This window comes from Podarcis erhardii, assembly GCF_964252035.2.
Source record: "Podarcis erhardii genome assembly, chromosome: 1".
NCBI classification, from domain to species: domain Eukaryota; kingdom Metazoa; phylum Chordata; class Lepidosauria; order Squamata; family Lacertidae; genus Podarcis; species Podarcis erhardii.
In genome coordinates, this window is record NC_138497.1 from 88,424,810 (window position 1) to 88,440,445 (window position 15,636).

Here is a 15,636-nt window from a genome sequence, read left to right on the forward strand (position 1 = left end):
CATCTTTCTTTCCTTCTTTTTGGTGGAGGGGCAGAGTCTCTGCAGAGGAAAAGAGCATGAGGCTTTCTGTTAGTTTGAGCTTTAATGGAAGAGACATATCTCGCCTTGGGCTTCTGCAGAGTCATATGGATGTTTCTGTCCTAAACAGCCCTTGATTGTGACAGGAGCAATCACAGAGCTCCCTCCTATGGCAAGAGGATTGTGTCATTGGTTGGTAAAGTCAAGAGATATAAAACACATGCAACTTTACATGCCTGGATAGGCTTGCCTAAAGGCCCTGGGGAAACACAACAAAGATGCTGGCCTGATTTCAAGAGGGAGGGACTTCTAAAGTATGGGTGCTGCCCCACTGAAAGGTTTATTTCTTTCAAGTGCAGAGCAAGTATTATGTGGCACCTGTAACAGTGCCATTAGGATATGGGATATTTCATATGCTGATTTTTAAAGAATGTTGTGGATGGAGACATAGGGAACATTTGCAACCTTGTAAAGGATTATACAGTTCCTTGGCTTCCATCATACTGGGTGTGAGGGACAATCTACCAATTGTGCCACCCCCACTTTGGATGCTTGTGCCATTAACTTGGAGCCCTGGAATTCATGGAATCAGTCTTTGACATCTAAATACATTTTAGCTCAGAGCTCACTTCCAGGTCAGGTTGGGCCACCTGTAAGTATTCTTTGGGCATGAATCTGATGTACTCTTTTCCTTCCATGGAGCAATATTGGAAAGTGACTGTAAAAAAAAAAAAAAAGATTATTTTAACTTGTGTATTTTGCTTGCAAAATCCACTCCCCACCTCATTTTTTTGAGGGACAATGCTCTGGATTTCATTTGCTGAGCTGTAAAATGGAAAAAAAGATCCTTAATTTGCTCCATTGGTGATGTTCTGTGTAGTAAACATTTGATGAATTGCAGGGTGCAGTACTGAAGGCTATTCAAATACCCGAGAAGTGGGGAAATAAGGAGGTTGCAGTCTAACTGAAACTCCAGAACCTTAAATGCAGATGTTCCAGAATGAGCTTCTATGAAATATCTAGAACAGGGATATTTTGTGGGGGGGGGGAAGCAGAAAATATCTTTGATCAGGCCACCTTAAAGTGATATTTTCCAGGTCAGGCTAGGCAGGTCAGGCTTAAAAGCTAGGCAGAAGGAGACCAGTTGCTTCTATTCCTGCTGATCGTGTCACTCTACAATGAAGCAAGTACTGCAGTAACATGCTTTCTCACCCTTTTGTCACTCTCGTTTTATTAGGTGTTTGCAAAGTCACCCAAAATTATCCAGGCACAACGTAAACCCTCAAGGTAAGGCTCAGTGTTTGATGAGAGTACTTCATGGAGAGTCTTTCTTGTGAAACTCAAAACACCAAGAATCACAAGTGGGGTGAGCGCAGCTGTGTTCAGGTTCCGCTTGCAGGTTTCCCACAGGTATCTGCTTGGCCAGTGTGAGAACAGGATGCTGGACTAAATGGACCTTTGGCCTGATCCAGCAGGGCTCTTCTTGTGTTCTTCCACTGCTCTCTTCATAATTAGGGACATGCAAAACTGCCTCCATTATTTCCATGGATATATCTGCCTTGCTTAAAATTGATAGCACATGTTCAAGATATTTATCTGCGAAAGCTAATACACTTTTTTAAAAAAACAAAACAAAACAAGGGTAAGGTTTTCCCCAGGTAGTTATTTGACATGTTAGTTCATGTGTTCAGATCTGCTGTTATACTGCTTTGTTCTCATTTAAAGGCACAGAGATTTAGGATATGTTGTGCATGGCTCCCAGCTGAAAGGCAAGGAGTAACTGAAAGGAGTAACTGGAACTGAAAGGGGTAACCTTAAGAATATAATAAGAGCACTAAGATATCAGGCCAAAGGCCTATCTAGTTCAGCATCATGTTTCCTATAGTGGTCAACAGCATGTTTCTTGGGAGCCGAAAAGGGCAGTCACTCTCTTCTGCTATTTTCTCCCAGTAGCTAGTATGTTGCCTCTGATGCTGGAGGGAGCCTTTTCATATGCACCCATGCTTCTTCTTAGAAAGAGCACTTACTGGCTTACTCTTGAATAGGGTGCAATGACAATTTTTGTTCCCTATTTACATTATTGCCAGAACACTATTTTCAGGGTGCATATTAACATCCTACACAATAGGGCAGCGCTTGTTTTTGTTCTACTTCCCCATGAATCCACAAACATTTTTGGACAAAGGGTTTCTTAATTCAGGATGCTTGTTAAAAGCTGAAAAATGTGTTTCCTTGTGGCCCTATGCTTGTGTTACATGGTGTCAGTGCTGACATCCAGTGTTTGGCTTAAATATTTCCCCTTCTCCAAACACACATGCACTTATAGACATTATGCAACAATACTTCTTTATGGTGCTGTATTCCTTGGTTGGAATTATTCCCACAGCAGTTTCTCTGGTTGCTACAGTTTCTGAGTATCCCCAGATTTCATTCTCCGCATTTTGCACTGGTCATCCTGCATGATGGAACCATATTCTGCTGTGCAGTATTGCAGTGAAAGAAAAGCTCAAAGAGAATGTTGAGAATGGTCTCTCTCTTCCTTGCAGCCACAGTATTGCCTTACTCCTGATAAGTGTTCATAAGCACACATGATGATTTAATTAAAATCTCCATGGAACAACTGCACTTTAAAAAATGTTCAGAAGCCCACTTGAAACACCCTGTGAATGTCCTCTAAAGTTGTCTGCAGAAGCAAAGTGAAACAAGTTTGTGTATTTATTACTGCTAATAATAATAGTTTATTAATCACCCTCCACCCAATTGTGTCATGATGATGTGCAATAAACAAAAACCGGGAGGAAACAGCTGGTACATTTAAAATAAAACTAACACAATACAGAATAGATACTCATGCCAAAGACCCATTTTGGGAAAGCCTGCTGGGGAAAAAATGTATCCAATGGTTTCTGGAAAGGGAAGATAGTGAGCACCTATTGTACCTCAACAGGAATGCTATTCCACAGAACAGGCAGCCATGCTAAAAGTCCTGCTCCATATTACTTGATTTGCTTGCTCCACTAGCCTGGTGGAATATTTCTCAGTTCTGTCCTCACCCCAGGTGCTGGTGGCAGCAATAGCAGCAGCAATGGTTGCTTGCTCCACCTGCTCACTTGGGATTTCTTGGACTTCCCTTGCCATGTTGAAGCTTGGCTGCACAACAGACAAGTGCAAGTAAAGTAAAATGATGAGTATATACACACACATACATGCACAAACAGTGCTAGGGGAAGATTACACAGACAGACTTTCCTGTCTTTATACCTTTGTTCTTTCCTCTCTGCCATTGACGGTTTAGTTGCTTCTCTTTGCCCTAGGAGCTTGAGCCTAAACCAGGCCATGGAGGATACTTGTGAACTAGACCTGGTGTATGTCACAGAACGGATCATTGCTGTCAACTTTGCAAGTTTGTCGGAGGAGCAGACCTTCTCTAGCAACCTGAAGGAGGTGGCACAGATGCTGAAATCCAAGCATGGGGACAGTTACCTGGTAATAAGTGGTCGATATTTTACTGTCTTCAGAAAAATGCTGAGAGCAACTGCATTCTGTGAGCATTGAATTCTGACATCATTAGCTATATTCTATTTCCCACAAATGCACCATATTAAAGAAGTCTAGACTTTCTTTTGTAATTGGTCTAGACCTAACTCATTTTCCTGGTCATTGATGAAGCCCTTCTTTACTGATTTCTACTTTTAAAAATTTCATTGTGGTTTTGTGTCACAACATCTCTAAACCCCGTTCGCCATAGACAACGCTGCTGATTCTGTCCACTGGGTGGTATTCAACTAGGATTTACTCAAAGAAGACTTAGTTATGTTCATTAATGCCAATGGGTTTACTCTGAGCAAACCTTAGTTGAATGCCACTCATTTTTGTTGTTAACGTAATGCTGGCAGCTTCAAAATCCTGAAAGCCCACCTCATTCACAAATCCATTTCATTTTCCATTCCAGTAAATTGCAGAAAATATATGGGTGCCTAAGCAGTACATGGAGCTAACGCTGAAAATTAATAATAATAATAATAATAATAATAATAATAATAATAATAATAATAATAAAAAAAATAAATAAGTGTACAACTCATGCTTGCAATTCCGGAAGAGGAAGCACATGCGCATGTGGTTGTTTGTGGTGGTGGGGGAGAAACATGTCATAGCCTTGGAATCCTGTAGTTGATGCTCCCATTCAGTTTTCTATCATATTGTTGCCCACAGGCCTTCACCTCATCAACCATCTCTTTTAACATGGTTTATTTCTTTCCTATCCACTAGCTTTTTAACCTGTCAGAGAAGAGGCATGACATCAGCAAGCTCCATTCCAAGGTAAGATGGAGATGCTTATTTATAAGTAATGTTTTTTGGTGGAAAGGGTGAAAGAGAGATATCTATGACAGGCTGGGGAAGAAAACTCTATGATACTCGGGGTCTCTTCCAGCTATATAACTCTACGAACCTAAACATTCTACAATTCAACTTCCAGATCTACTTCCCCTCAGTTGTATGTAGTTTTTGGCTCTAGGCTTCAGTCTCAGAGGGGACTGCCCGAGTTGTTCCTGTTCTGCTTTTTGGCGTTCCCTCTAATGTGCTGCTCCTTAAGCCTTTTGTATGTGTACTTCTCTGCATGTTTGTTTTGTCCACTAATCCAACCATGCTGCTGCTGTCTTTGGTTGCCAAAGAAGCTGTTCATCCATCCAAGGCTAGGCACATGGCTGAAATACTTTGCCTGCCTCTCTGCTCTGAAGGAACAGCTAATGTTGTAGGTTTGCCACCACGTGTATCAAAGGACAGTGGCAGCAGGTTGATATTGCTAGGTTGGCAAGTTGTAGTCAGGCAGGGAGCCACGGGCAAAATACCAATCTCCTATAAATTTCTGGGACAGAGAAAGGAAGTGGTTTCCTTCTGCAAGTAAAGGCTCTAGCTTCACTGGTCAGAAATCACAGCAAAGCAAAAAGATGAGATAAAAGTATTGGAAATTGGGATATGAATGCAAGCTAGCATTTACTGTATATAAGCTTTTGATGGTGTTCAAAGTACTTCATCTAAGCAATCTTTAGATCAACCCTGTACAGTAGGTCAATATTATTATCCCTCTGTTTCAGAGCAGGGTAGAAGCTGAGGCTGAGATAATACAGTGGTGCCTCGCAAGACGAAATTAATCCGTTCCGTGAGGCTCTTCGTATAGCGGTTTTTTCGTCTTGCGAAGCAAGCCCATTGACAGCTTAGCGGATTAGCGCTATTAGCGGTTTAGCGGCTTTTAGCGGATCAGCTGATAAGCGGCTTAGGGCTTAGGAAAAGGGGGGAAAAAGGGGAAAAACCCAGCAGGAACTCGCAAGACATTTTCGTCTTGCAAAGCAAGCCCATAGGGAAATTCGTTTTGCGAAGCGCCTCCAAGACGGAAAACCCTTTCGTCTAGCGGGTTTTCCGTCTTGCGAGGCGTTTGTCTTGCGGGGCACCACTGTAGTGGCTTGCCTTGTGATCTCCTGGCAGAGGCAGTCATGCTCGTAGTCAACACATGAGTATGCACACAGATCCATACTGTAGGATGGCCAATTATTCATCAATGCAGGTTGTTAGCATTGGCAGTTCTGTATGCAAAATATGGCCTTTGCAAAGTTTTGCTGGAAGCTCTTGAGATGTTCTTAAGGAATGTGCTCAGAGCTCCCCAACTTTCCATATAAACACAGCCTCAAAACTCTGTAAAGTGGATTATGCCATGAAGTACTAGGGGAATTTGTTGTCCTTTCATGCTGCCTCAGAATCTTGTGCCTGAATTGAGCTAGCCTCATCCTGCTTTATGGCCTTCAAAACTGGGATTTGTTGTTGTTGTTTAGTCGTTTAGTCGTGTCTGACTCTTCGTGACCCCATGGACCAGTGCACGCCAGGCACTCCTGTCTTCCACTGCCTCTCGCAGTTTGGTCAAACTCATGTTTGTAGCTTCGAGAACACTGTCCAACCATCTCGTCTTCTGTCATCCCCTTCTCCTTGTGCCCTCAATCTTTCCCAACATCAGGGTCTTTTCCAGGGAAAACTGGGATACCTTTGTTCAATAGCAACATCTAACCAAAAGTGTACCGAGGGAGGAATCTTCATCTTCTTTAACACTTTCCTTTCTTCTTTGTCTTCCTCTTGCTTGGAAACCTCTGCTCTCCTTCTGCCACAGGTGCTGGATTTCGGATGGCCTGACTTGCACACACCTGCCCTGGAGAAGATATGCAGCATCTGCAAGGCCATGGATACGTGGCTCAATGCTGATCCTCACAATGTGGTGGTTCTGCATAATAAGGTGAGAGAGAAGCGAAGGAGTTTTCCCTGCAGAGTTTCAATGTAGTTCCCTCCTCTGCTTAGTTGGAAAGGACAGGATAGGTGGCTGTGTGAATGACAGCCATTTGTTTTTCACTTCTATGTGTGTGTGTTTTGGGGTGTGTGCGCGGGGGTTATTTGGTTGTTGTTTTTATTTTGATTATATACTTTGTGGTTTTATATTCTGATTTTGTTCTGTGACCCGCCCTGAGACCTCCAGGTATAGGGTGGTATATAAATTCAATAAATAACAACAACACCACCAACAACAACACCATTTGAACCTAGCATCTGAAACTTAACAGGGATGGTGCCCACCTGATTTCTAATGGGAAGGAATTCCCTAGAATTGGGCCTATTACATGGAAGGCATGAGTCCTCATTGCCATAATTTGTGCTTCTGGTCTATGGGAGACCATTAATATGCTCCCCCAGATCATCTCAGTGATTGGCTTAGGACACACAGGGTCAAGCAAGCCTTCAGGTATCCATTGCCTAACTTTTGCGGGGGTTTTGTACATTAGTGCAACCTGGCCTAGTAGCAGATGGGAAAGAAAGTCCACCTTCCCTTTAGCAAGCCTATGACCAACATACATGGCTGGACTGGCAATTGAATTTTATTTCTCCATGGCAGCTGAGGGCAGTAGAGTGGCTTCACAGAAGGCACATGCAGGCTGTGTGGTGCACACAGATCTCTCCTCCACTACCTCCCTGCCCTCATCATCTGTCTTTCTCTGCCTAATAGTAGGACCAGCCCTGACGCTGCTGGTATTGCATTAATGATCATATTTGCATTGTTGTTATATTTGGACATTTTATTCCTTTCATTGCTTATGTATGAGGATGGAGAGTGTTGTTGCTTATAAAAGGACTCTTGCTATTTTGTTCAGATCATTAAACTTCAGTCAGAAATGCAAGCAGTGGAAAAAGGAAGCAGTTTTCTTCTATGCCTGTAATGGGAATCAGAAAGTATAATGAGTATAAGAGTATTGGAAGGATAGTATGGGAGTAAAGATGGGAGTTGGATGGGGATTAGTTATTTAGCAAGTTGTGAAAGGAGAAAGAAGCATATCTTTATAGATCACTAGACTTCTGTGATGAAAATGCATATGGATTTGATATGCATCAGATAACTGTGGAAGATTAATCAAATACCTTTTAGATTATAGTTTGGGGCTTTCTACTGCCTTTGGATTTCTGCTGTTGGTGGTGTAGTCCTTTGTTCTGAAATCTGCATGGAACCCCTTTGGAGAGATTGCTTGAGATTTTTGGAATGAGGTGCCATGAGTATGCTGATGACATCCAACTCTGATGGCTTTTTCAGATGCGATTTTCCTGGGTTTAAAAACCATAATTAAGCCATTGATCCTTTGATCCTGGCCAGTTTACATTGCAGTTTCACATCATGTCCAAAATGGGGAAATATGACTTAATGCCAACTTATTAACCAGGATCTTAAAGCCAAATCAATCCAGCAAGGTTATTGTTTTCCCCAGGCCATTTGGGTGTTCACTGCAATTTATCCGCCACTTCAGTTTTTATTTAAGTGCTTATTTCTGAGTTTTGGTCCCTTTTTATGTTTTTGCTGTATTGTATTGAATTGTGTTTTATGTTTTTATGCTGTAACCTGCTTTGGATTGATCAGAACAAACTCTGCGCGCAGTTTTAAGTACAACAGATAAAACAAAATAGACCCTGACAACAGATTCAGAGTCATACTAGATGCAACAGGGCAGCCATGCTTATTTGTGAATCCACCCAGCTTGCTTATGGAGCAGGATTGGGGTGACGCCTGTTTTAAAAATTGAAACAGAGTACATAGATGTTGGTGCTAACTTCTCCCCAATGTACTTCCTTGCCCTCCATTTCTTCACTGTTCAAGCTTCCAGCACTGGAGTTGAATTGAGAGAGAGAATTGTTTGAAGCACAGCTAGCTTATGTTGTACCCTCCAGGTCAGGGTGGTCCAATACATGGCCCAAGGGCCCTCAGCAATATTTGACCCTTCCAGAGAGCTGCTGGGTTTTGGGAAAGAGGCATGAGGGCTCTGATAGGGTCCTAGAGTCCACCCCTCCTTCCCAAAGCCTAGTGTTTCCCACCTTTGGAAAGGAGGTGGGAGGACTTTGGGACCCTGCCAGAGCCTTGCACCTCCTTCCAAAGCCTGGCATTTCCCTTACCTGGCTTTGGGAAGGCAGTGCAAGGGCTGGATTGGGTGGGGTGTCCCTGGGCTCCTTTGGGAGGAAGACTGGACTATAGATAGAAATAATAAACATAATACCCAATGGTTTCAGGGTGAAGTGGATAGGTATGCACAGATCTCCATTATTCACTGTACTACAGCAGCTTTCTCATTTTAAAATAGCTCCCTGGTTAGACTTGAGCAGTTTGTGCTTTGAGGTATGACAGTGGGTGCACCAGTTTCCTCTGAAAAGCCTTTTCTTCACAACGTGGAGAATGGGTTTATGAGAGGATGCCGCAAAATCAGAGCTCTCTAACGGCCTCTTAGATTCCCCACAGGTCAATTGGTGTCAAAGGGAACAGCGACATCTATTGACTGGCCTTTCCTTCCTGGTGGAAAATGCTTTGTAAGGAGTAATCGAGAGTGAAGCGGAATCAACCAGCCGGTTTCTCCCTGCCAGCCAACATAACCTTTGATTCTTTTAATTTCCAGTAATAGGCTGCCTGGTCTGAATGGAGCCTGCTCCTCTCAAAAGCCTGGACATATCAGTAGGACATTGTTCCATGGAATGCTTGAGAAATTAAACCTTTGCAAATGCCGATATGAATTGACCTGATTTGGACCTTCCGGACCAACATGTAGATTGGAACTTAATTGCCCACAGCCTTTCATGTTTCCTGAATGTTCTGACAAGAGTTCTTGGTGCAAAAATGTAGCAAGTTACATTTGCAAATGTGCACTTTGAGAGAAAACACATTTTTAAAATAGGTATTTAAATGCACCTTTTTGTGTGACTTTTTAAATAAAAAGAATGCAGAGTGATTGGAAATAAGTGTACATAGGCAAAACTGACGTGGATTGGATATTGTTGTTCTATTCACTTTGGAGAGATCAGACTTTTTAGTGGAGATGGATAGCTGCTTTCTCTTTTACAAGACTTTCTTACTGGTCACTCTAAACCACTTGTTTTGCTTATGTCTTCTGCAGGGGAACAGAGGCCGGACAGGAGTAGTTATTGCTGCCTACATGCACTACAGCAACATTTCAGCCAGGTAAGAGAGCCTCATGCTGTGTTGCAAGAGGGTGGTGAAGACCGTAGTTTTAGTGGTGAGACATAAAGTGGAAGAAGGAACAGGCTATTCTGGAGTCTCTGCAACTTTAGCATGTCTGTTTTGATCATAGCAGTCCAGAAAACAACCTTGGAATGTACTTTCCTGAAGCAAAGTCCCAGATCACCCATCCTAATACATGCACTCCAATCGTGCTCTCGTGCCACTTCAAAGCTGGTGGTGATTATAGAACTGTTCTATAGAACACAAAATACCTAATGGGAAATAGCTCTTGTCTGGCCATTCTTCTGTGAGTGGGAGAAGTTTCCCACAGCGCTTTGGCTTCTGGAGAAAGGCTTTCTGTTTGGTTTATATGGGAACGAAGGGCCCCAATGAAGCTTCCTGCTGGCCAATTCTCCAGTCCAGGGAATGAGCTTGAAGGGAGGTGGCCAGAGGGAGTGACTGGAGGACAAGGCCAACAAAGAGGGATGAGAACATGCACTAGGGCTACTGAGTTGGGGTGCAGAAGCTTTGATCTTCTGGGTCTCAATTTTTTTGGTCCCAGAGGGGTCAGTAAAAAGAAAAAAAGTTTGTTATAGTTAGGCTGATAACACATTTCCTGTTCTACAAGTTGAGGCAGAATCTCCAGTAAGTGACAGTATTATATATGTACTATACTAGAGAAAGAAACATAAATCTGTGATAAATGCATTGCTCTACTGAGGATTGGCTTATTGCATCAGTACTTCAATCAACTTATTGCATCAATACAGTCAATTGGCCAATGCAGCCAATTAACTTATTGATAGGATGCCTAGAAATGTCATCATTTTTCATTTGAAACAAAACATTTGGCAGCATGATAACCCATGCCATACGTGTCTATTCAGAACCCCCACTGAATTCAATTGGATTTGTTCCCAGTTGGGTGTGTATAGGGAATATTGTGCCCTCTCGATGTTATTGGGCTGCAGCTCCCATCAGCCCCACTCAGCATGGCCATTAGGCAAGGGTCAAAGGACTCCAGCAACATATGGAGGGCAGCATGTTAGCTGACCTGGGATTGCAGCCTGAAATCCCTCTTGAAATTCCCTATATCAATTATTGGGGAAGAAAGAAGAAACCTCTTCTTACTTGGGGCCTCTCTTTTTTTCCAGCTCACCTACGAACTTTCCCCCCTTTCCCATGGAATATGTCTGTGCCAAACGCTTTTCTTTATTCCACAGTGCAGACCAAGCTCTGGACCGGTTTGCCATGAAGAGGTTCTATGAGGACAAGGTGATCCCGGTGGGGCAGCCATCGCAGAAGAGGTTAGTCTGGAGGGCAGGCTGGGGAGGGTTTTCCGCCTTCTATTGAGTGTGGGCTGTGAGCTGCATGGAAAAGACTGCTTTCGTTGTGAGACATTCAGAATGGGTGTCTTTATGGCTATCATAGTGTCGATATCAAAGCTCAGGATGTTTCTCATGTTGCAAAAAAACACTGTTTAGTGTTGAATTTCTGAAAGTAAGATACCTATTGGGCCTGCAGTGTATTTTCAGTCAGTTTCACTAGGTGGTGCTGGAGCCAGTCATGATGAGTCTTTGGTTTTTAATGGGCAAATGTTCCTCTGTCTTGTAGCCACTACCGACATCTCAGCATAAGCTCTCCTTTTTAAAGGGCGTTCCAGCATCAAAATATGATCAAAATATGAACTTTGCATTACATAATATAAATACATTTTTCATGTCTGAAAACAGTTGCCTGCAAATAAAGTGGAACAGGGAATGAGTCGTTCTGCTGTAGACCCCTGAAATAAATCAGAACCAAGCCCAGAACTGCACTAGCAAGATTTGAAACCAAATGTAAATCTGGTTGGTACTCCAGAATATTAAGGCTAAAAAGAACCAAACTTGTGCCAACACCTGTCAGGCAGATTATTCAAAAACAGGCCCTACAGTGCCTAAAGCCAGGGAAGGCAACACACTAATTCCAGACAAGTTCTGCTGAGCAAAAATCTTTCATGCCAGCTTCTGAGATATCTTAAGAAAATCATGAAGCACATTTAAAAAACAAGCAGATTTAGAGACTTGTGGCTGAGACCTTAGTATAAAGCACTATGAGAGAATAGTTTCACACTGTTTACAGAGGGCAACTTTTCTTTATTGAAGCATTAGTCTTTTAAGAGGCTCCAACTCACCTCCTGACTACTCTTGTGGTTTCTTCCCTAGGTATGTCCACTACTTCAGTGGTCTGCTGTCCGGCACCATCAAAATGAACAACAAGCCCCTCTTCTTGCATCATGTCATCATGCATGGCATTCCCAACTTTGAGTCTCAAGGAGGTAACTGGCCTTTTCCAACCTAGCCAACATCATGCAAACATAGCTGTCGCGAGGCTGAAAGATAACAATGTCAGTTAGTTGATGAGGAATCCCATAATTTGTAATTCTCACTACGGACTGACAGATACAGAAGAACAAAGTGACAGAATATTCAGTAGATAGAACAGACTGTGCCATTGTAGAATGCAGGGTCAGATCATGTTTTTTTAATGTACTTCTCCATTGCAAATTTCTTGCAAGCAGAAAGCCAAATCAAGGAAAGGGCACATTAGGAACCATTCACCTTGACATGCTAGTTTTCTGTTTGCACAGATTTCTTTTTCTTCCTTTTTTATCTGGAGGAGGATTCAGAAGTGGTGTCTTACATGTCTACCTGAAGTTGTGCAGTTTGTTTTACCACCTTATACTGCAACACAATAGGGCCAGTCACAGCCACAACTGTCTTCCTTTAACCCATTGCTCTTGCTTTCAGCATCTTATTTTGGCAGCTTCTGTTGGTTTTATCACATGGAATTGGAGCAGATGTTCTCACATGTTCCAAGTCAGCTCAGATTCATCCACCTACTTGCAGTAAAATCCATTTTAACATCCTTGGGCCGAATGTTCTTGCAGTTATTCAATTCCAGCTCAGGATGTTTGATAAGAGCATATGAACAACCCTGCTATGTAATTTCCAGTGTTCCCTCTACTTGTGTATCATGACCCTAAGACACTGCACAGCAGTGGAACAACAGTTTTGTGTCACCTTAATTTTTATTATGATATGAACTTGTATGAACTAGAACCTATGCATCAGATGCTTGAAATGTAACATTTACTTGGCAGGTATGCATATGCATATGGGGGAGGGATTGTAAGCAGTGAGATCAGAAGGAATTGGAATAGAAAACAGAGCAGATAGTGACAATTCAGTTAGAGCTAGAATGCCTGCAAGATCAGCACAGCTACTCTTTACAACAGCAGTGTTAGGTGATAAAACAATCCACTTGACAGAGCCACGCTAATTAACATCTGTAGAGGGGAAGGAAAACATCAACTCTATTCAGATCCAAATGAATGGAGCTGAACTTCCAAAATCCATATCAGTCTAATACCTTTGTTAGGCCAACTAGAATGCCTCAAAACAGTATGCAAGCTTCTGACTTATCCAGATCTATTCATCAGCTCATGGTAAACAGAGTGGGGATAGAGAAGAGAATATATCTGATCACAGTCTTAAAGCAGAATGTGGGAAGCTGTAGAGGAAGTTCAAATGAGGCTTTGTTAGCTGCTATACAGGTTTTAGGTTGCACCTGGAATTTTGTGGCAATTTGGTTGGCCTATTAAGGTATTCCTCTAATAAGGATTTTGGGCTTTCCCCCATGAGCCAACATGGTTATCTTTTCTTATTGTGTAATTATTATTACAATTTCTGGTTTCTCCTAGTTACTTTGACTGCACTGAAATTCCCCCCACCCCCCTGGCTGTTGCTTGTTTATATTGTTTTACTGTTTTTATTGCACACCACTGATATCCTTAGGGAGAAAGAGTAAAAGGATGATGATGATGATGTCAGGCAGTTTCATGTTGGAGCCGCTTGTTTTTCAAGTACTTCCACTTTAAGATGAGTTGCAGAGTGTCCTGGCAGATTGAGATGTTACTGTACTGGGTTATATTGCTGTTTCGGATGCCAGATTTGTGTCCATTTATTCTTTAGCATAGGAACTGATACACACACGGTACCACAAGACTCTTCTTTGGTTTTGCTGCAACAGTCGTAAATCATCACAAGAGTGGCGTGATCCATTCTGTGACACCAAGGCCCAGCTTTCAGCCGTCTGGATCTACACCCAGCACTCTTTGATAACTTTGACACCCACACACCCACACACACCCCTAATGTGAATGTTTATGCCTCCAAATAAAGGAAGAGCCTGCTGTTTGTGCCGTGTTCTTTTCCAGGGCATCTGTCAGTGTCACAGACCAGGTCTTGTTGGCTGCAGGGTCACTGGAAAGCTCTCCTCCAGGCGAGACTGTTTGTCTTGGCCTCTTGCTGTTTGTTTTCCCTTCTCCAACTAATCTCCCTGACTAATGAAGGTCTTTTTCTCCCTGTCTCTGATTTATGTTTCTTAGGCTGCCGGCCCTTCCTCAAGATATACCAAGCTATGCAGCCTGTCTACACATCTGGAATCTAGTAAATATTGCCCTGGAGTTGGCACTTTTTTTTTTTGATTCCCAGCACTCATTTCCCCTCTGTTCCTTTCAGACCAATGGGGTGGGGACTCTGAATCTTGGGCAGAGGTGGGATCTGGGAGGGCTCTCATTGCACATCATTTGTGCTTTGCTCTAACCTGCCTTGCCAGGAACCTGCCAAGAACACCATAAAGGAGGGAGACAGTCCCTTCCCTAAAGACCTACTGAACTTCATAGGCATAGGAAAGGGCAGGAAAAGATATTACAGACATACTATCACCCATGAGAGCAGCATTTAAGACTCTCTGCATGTGACACTTAATTTTTCCTCCATGTGGGAAAAACATCATCTACTAAGCAGCCTTTGGTATGTCTACAGGGTTAAGCTGTTTTCAGCTCAGTATAACTTTTCTCCCAAGGAAGGTGGCAAATTGTTGTTCTATGAAACAGCTACAGGTCTTAATTGGCTATTCTTTTTTTAAAAAAACATGGCTACCTAGATGAGTTTTAACTGAGGGCTTACTTATATTAAATCACTTAAATATAAAAGTGCATATTTAATAAATCTACACTAAAACTTTAGATGTGTTTTATTCAAAAGGAAATTTGAGATGGAAAGAAAGGCAGTCTTCAGTACCTTCTTTTTTGTTTTCAAATCAACAAGTGTGTCATCCAGTTTCAACCTCACCCATTAAAATTTGTCCTGACTGATTTTTGACCTGCGAAAACTTTGGTTGATTCTTGTACTGACTGAATCTCTGGTTGCAGAGCAGCAGCAGCAGCAGCATTGAATGAGCTGAAAGAGTTCTGCAAACATTTGTCTAGACACATGCAGCTGTGTAGGGAAGGATTAGTACCTGTTTATGGGGTAGTAGCTTCCATATTAAGAAACTTCAGAAGTGGAAGTGCTGAGTGGATTGAGTAAAGGAGGTTAGGATTGTGCAAACAAGTCATGTTAAATTTTGGGACAAGAGTTTGTGAAGATCATCTGGCATACAAGCTTTCTCATCAGCAATTTTATTACGGAAGCTCCTCAACCATGTCTTTGCTGATTGCTATATAGGTTGTCTTGCATAATTGACGTGTTCATAGTGCCAATCCCCTGTTCTAATCTCTCCAAATAAGACAGGAATGATCAGTGTGAGTGGCAAAGGAACTGTAGCCAACCAAGGCAGCCCCGAACTCTCACACTACTTGGCTCTCCTCTGTTCTTCTGTCCCAATTTCCTGTTTAGATCTGCCCCAGTAGATGAGGCTCCTATGTGGACCCAACTTTAGGGAACAGCATCCCAGCTGCCTATGCTTAACTTATTTCTTCTTCTTTGTAGCAACGTGCAGGGGGACAGTCAGACCAGCATCTGCATCACTATAGAGCCTGGACTACTCTTAAAGGGAGATATCTTGGTAAGAGTAAAACATAGTTGGGTCGTTTGTTTGCTTTGGTCCATTTTCTGCCATTGTGGGGCTTTGGCTCACTCAGTTAGCAAGGAATGAGAGAGAAGTTAGTTCTGTTCACATTTCAGTTCATGCTTCCTGAACCAATGAGGCTGCATGCACACCATACATTTAAAGCACATTCCTCTCTTCACCAAAGAAACCTA

The 15,636-nt window shown here is 42.5% G+C and overlaps 1 protein-coding gene across 20 annotated transcripts in view; it reads left to right on the forward strand.

The window, feature by feature from the left end:
• TNS1 (tensin 1) overlaps positions 1 to 15,636 on the forward strand; it is a 335,674-nt gene that overhangs the window by 224,335 nt on the left and 95,703 nt on the right. For 17 of the 20 annotated variants that reach the window (XM_081852254.1, XM_081852268.1, XM_081852271.1 and 14 more), the window contains 9 exons: positions 1,256 to 1,305; positions 3,333 to 3,504; positions 4,291 to 4,341; positions 6,179 to 6,301; positions 9,483 to 9,547; positions 10,771 to 10,854; positions 11,752 to 11,864; positions 13,977 to 14,037; positions 15,364 to 15,439. In XM_081852254.1, coding sequence (XP_081708380.1) covers positions 1,256 to 1,305; positions 3,333 to 3,504; positions 4,291 to 4,341; positions 6,179 to 6,301; positions 9,483 to 9,547; positions 10,771 to 10,854; positions 11,752 to 11,864; positions 13,977 to 14,037; positions 15,364 to 15,439 — 795 coding nt within the window. The remainder of the gene's footprint in view (positions 1 to 1,255; positions 1,306 to 3,332; positions 3,505 to 4,290; positions 4,342 to 6,178; positions 6,302 to 9,482; positions 9,548 to 10,770; positions 10,855 to 11,751; positions 11,865 to 13,976; positions 14,038 to 15,363; positions 15,440 to 15,636) is intronic. The other 3 variants (XM_081852265.1, XM_081852261.1, XM_081852263.1) reach the window with 1 other exon arrangement.